The sequence below is a fragment of the Papaver somniferum genome, chromosome 1 (genome assembly GCF_003573695.1).
Source record: "Papaver somniferum cultivar HN1 chromosome 1, ASM357369v1, whole genome shotgun sequence".
NCBI classification, from domain to species: Eukaryota; Viridiplantae; Streptophyta; class Magnoliopsida; order Ranunculales; family Papaveraceae; genus Papaver; species Papaver somniferum.
The window spans coordinates 243,261,516-243,266,269 of record NC_039358.1 but is presented as its reverse complement, the minus strand read 5'-3'; the positions used below and the strand labels follow the sequence as shown (position 1 = coordinate 243,266,269).

The 4,754-nt window shown below is 36.9% G+C and overlaps 1 protein-coding gene across 1 annotated transcript; it reads right to left on the bottom strand.

The window, feature by feature from the left end:
- Nucleotides 1-1,970: 1,970 nt before the first annotated feature.
- LOC113339696 lies at nt 1,971-4,367 on the bottom strand. The gene is made up of 5 exons (XM_026584930.1): nt 4,040-4,367; nt 3,057-3,187; nt 2,829-2,954; nt 2,580-2,707; nt 1,971-2,454 (listed from the first exon to the last, which is right to left on the bottom strand). The coding sequence occupies exons 1-5, from the start codon at nt 4,302-4,304 to the stop codon at nt 2,148-2,150; spliced, it is 957 nt and encodes a 318-aa protein (XP_026440715.1). The 5' UTR covers nt 4,305-4,367; the 3' UTR covers nt 1,971-2,147.
- Nucleotides 4,368-4,754: the final 387 nt, after the last annotated feature.

The following is a 4,754-nucleotide window of genomic DNA, read 5'->3' as shown; positions in this document are numbered from 1 at the left end:
CAGCGATGCCCTATGCCTTACTTCTTTGTCATTGCTCAGTTTCTTTGTGTGGTATATTGGTCGTTTTTCTAGTTTTAAAGCTTAATACACTTTAGTTTAATGTGGTTATCGCTCCCATTTCCTTCAGAGAAAAGACGTTGTAAATCAACCAGAAACTGAAGCAGAAGAATCTGAGCAAAATTCATGAATGCAAATTCATGGTTTGGTGCGTTATGTTATTCAAACGTTTTCGACAGTAATAATAGCGTAACTTTACATTTTTGAACTGGTCAATTAATTGAATTGAACATTAATTAATTAACTATAAATGAACATTAATTATTTTAAATTCAGTATTTTCTATATCTATTTAAACACAACACTTTTCTTGCACATAGTGTGGATAGAGCCTTTCTTCTTTTTTTCCTTGGTCAGTCAGTGATTAATTTGTTGCAGAATATCGATAACAATATGTTGCAGTTTAGATACTCGGTAGGCCAAATGTTGGTGGTAACGCTACCAACTATGATCTTTTTGTTCTTGGCTGCAGACGAAATTAGTGTAGTCAACGCGATGAAACATATCGAGGTAAGGAACGCAATACATAAACCAAAAGCACTGGTCTGGTTTCGTTGTAAATCAGGGCAAGACATTGTTGGTGAAAAGACACTTCGATTTCGTGAAAGTGCATCATTTGAATTTAGTCTCTTTCCTTATATTGTAGACACAGTTATCTATTGTTATGTTTGTTGGGTTCATCGAAATGGAACTAAATTCACAGCTGCTTTTGAAGCCTACGGTCCACATGGCTTTCTTAGCCGTCGATTTGAAGCTACAAATTTTTATTATCAGGCGGAGAATGATGAAATCAGTGTTGTTACTGATCAAGGGGAATTTAATGGCATCCCGTATGATGATAAAAAATCAGATTTGATAACCTGTTTCGGGAAATAAACAACATAATAATTGTTAAGATAAATAAAGTTTATGTTTACAAATGTAAAGGGACATTTATGTTCTCTAAAATAAATAGTTATTTGACATCAGTGTTATGCTCTTTTAAATTGATAAACATGCGGGGTATGATTCCAAATTGCATCTAAGACTCGACTTTTTCAATGCCTGGGGGTATATGGATGCCTTCTCTATGAACGTCAGCAAGCATAAGACCTCCTTGTTCTATTTTATGTTTGGCCGAGTTAACGAGCTAAACCAATGACATGGTAGTTTACTGCCACATACCTGATTTAAGGGTTCATGTTCGGAACTGGAGAGCGAAAGAAACCTGAGCTTAATTGAGCCTTAGAGAAGGTTTGACATTTCCAAAACCCTTCTGCTGCTAAACTTGAGCATTTCAGTAAAAAATTGACCTGCAGAAATTTCATTTCCAAAGATTGGCCGTAGAATTCAACCAAATCCAGTTACGATGTGCGACCAAAAACATTAAAACCTGAAGCTTTTGCAGATACAAAAACTGAACAGTATCTGAGAAATCAACCTGGAAAAGTTGAGCAACAACAATCATGGAATTTTTGAAGATTTTACAGTACTTGGTTTTATGTTGCTGTTTGTTGTACATTTCGTAAAACAATCTTATAATACTATGATATTCTTCGGGTCAAGCGCTAGATGTTTTTATGTTAGTTATACTTTTGTGATGATCGATTTAACTACCAAAATAATCGACATTCTAGTTTATAGCCACATACCTGATTTAAGGGCTCATGTCCGATAGTGGAGACTGAGTCCCAGAAAAGGTCTGACATTTCCAAAACCCTTCTGCTGCTAAACTTGCGTTGTTGCGCATTTCAACTGCTGATTCCCAAGATGGGATGTACAATTCAACATATCCCAGATACAATGTTTTGTGCCTGAAACATTACTCTGAAGTTTTGTGGACAAAACCGAATAATATCTGAGAAATCAACCTGTAAAAGTCAAGCAAGAGCCATCCATAGAGCTTCATTGTGAACTGAAATTATAAGGACATATACAAAGAAAACTCCTCAGAATTTATTCATTCTTCAGATAATGGTTTTGATAACATATATATTTTTCCGATACCAATTAAAAGCATGCCCTGTGCATTACCAAATGCTGCTACATGGTATATCAAAAACTAAACAACATGGGGCAAATTTACAAAGGACTGTATTTTCCCATTTGAACTAAGAACTGCCAAAGAGACCAGGGAGGCCAAGCATCTTACTATATTGGATGGTCAACCAACCCATGCACCAGAAGTATACAACAACAAAAAAAACTCTCTTCAAATATACCCCATACACAGAAAGATGGAGATTTCTTGAATCCAGAATTTTAGCCACCCTTGACTTCGATCTTTGTAGCACACTAACCAGAATGAGTACAGTCACTGAAGTAGCCATTCCAGTGATGATTCCAGATACTGCTGATTGAATTGCGCGCTTAGTTCTCCTCTTGCTGGTGAACCAGAAACCTATGATCTTCATTGAGCTGTTGCAGCAGAGGTAGTCAGTGACTGGTCAATAGAGGAAAAAGAATCTACTTCAAGGACCGTAAGATCTGCGGCTGTGACAAGTTAAAAGATATGACAAACAAATGGGATGGAGTTCACTCACAGAGAGGAATAACTTCGAATCATGTCAAACGTAGAGGGGTCTTTAGCTTGACAATTGAACAGATTGTCAGGAAAGATATCCACATCGGAAATGCCAGGTGTGTACTTACACTTGTAAGTTTCATTCACCTGAAACACACACACAACACTATGAGAATAACAAGAAATTACCAATTACATGACATGATATTGTATGAGATTCAAAATAAATAACATCAGCTGGGAGTTTCGAGAACTTTCAGTCACCTACTTTAAACTTGTCTTTGGTCAGCCATGCCGTGCCAAAACTAGGCCTACAATCAAGAGGAAGGGCCTCCTTTGGTGCTTCTACTAACACACTTCGTATTTCACCTGAAGAATGTTCCCTGTATTCAATCTGTAAAAACATGTTGCATGAATTCTGAATTATTAAGAAAATTGGAGGAAATAACATGCAAAAAGCAACAGAAAACGAAACAAATAGAGTGGGTTAGATCACCTCAAAGATGGTAGCCCAATAATAATCGTAACGGCATCGAAACCTTGTTTTGTCAAGCGGGTCAAACACATACTTGGCTTTATAATTCAGCAGTCCTAGTTCACACACCTTGGACGACCTAAGATCCACACCTACAGACAAAGAAATATAGCACGCCATTACACCAACCTTCAAAATTCTTTTTAAATGACACACGAATCTAAACCACAAGGGTCAAGCAACAAGCCAGAAACCAAGTTGCCCCCCCCATACACGCTTGGGAAGTTTTACTAACAACTCAACTATCAAAAACCAGCGCTAAAACATTCCTAGTAAACAATGTCAGCAAATTCAGTCCAAATTCAATAAGCTGCAGACTCCCTTTCAACCCATATGAAGCTAAACAATGACCTTGCTACAGGTGCTCTGCGCTGATGTTGGTTCTAGCAAGTTGCTAGCACTCTAACGCGCCACGCGGATGCCATTATCCAACAGTGGTAGGCTGTGGGATCCATTCCATGTTGGAGTGCTAGCAACAGGCAAGCATCAATGCCAAGTTTTTTACCCTTTCCCATAAAATAACCAGACTCCCCCAACAAACCAACACACATAATCTCCCCAGCCAATCAACACAAAAGCCGCAAAATTCAGCCAAGTCTCAGTAACCATTGGCAGCAAAATTGCTCAAAATCTAATTTCCCATCAGAACATGGGTATTCTCCTAAGCTAAATTTTGGAATTTTACTCTTGTGTAGTGAGAACGCCAATTCTGCAGCAAGACTGTTTGAAAAAACGACTGAACCAGATGTTATTTGTAAATCCCTAAATTCTCAATCAAAATCTTCAATAATGTATAGATCACAACATGGGTTTTTCCCTAAAATCAATATCCCATCACCCCTTTCAACATTTCAACCCAAAAACATCAAATAAAGTTTCTAGTTGTCATAAACAGGGAAGCAAAAACAGAAACCCTAAAACAAGAAATGAGTGTATACACATACCTGTAGAGACAATCTTGCATTGAGTTGAGAGTGAAGAAGAAGGAGTAGTTGTTGTTGGAATTGAGAAATTATCAATTAAAACTGAGACAAAACCAGCAGTGAAGATGATGAAGAAAGAAAGTAGAGAGAATAAGAAAGTGAAGAAGATACAACCTATTACTAATACTACTATGTGATAACACAGACTCTTCTTCTTCTTCTTCTTCTTCTCAGATTGACTAGTGGTGGTGGTGGTTTGAGAAACCTCCTTGGAATTTGAATCCATCCACCACAAAGAAGAGGTTTTGAGTTCAGTCTTTTTTTTTTCTTTTTCTTTTTTGGAGAGAGAAGAGACAGATGTAGGACTCTGTTACGGAGAATGACATTCTATAAGAAAGTCAAAACAGTCAATGGGGTGTAATAAAATAACGATTGCACCACCTACGGGTCAAACGCTCTTGGAAACAAAAAAAAAAAAAGTAAAATATTCTCTTCGTTTCAATAAAATTGATATTTTTATTTATTTATTTTTTCCAATTTGACCTATTTTTAAATAAAATGGAAAAAAGAAAATTGAGGTATCACTTTTTTTAAAACGGAGGTAATAGAAAAATACTGGATAAAAACATCTGCATCTGACGACTAAATTGACCACATTGACATTTTCTTGACCACATTTTTTTTCTGAACTATTAAGAGATTAGCAAAGGGTGGGATTCACCCACCATGAGTCCCA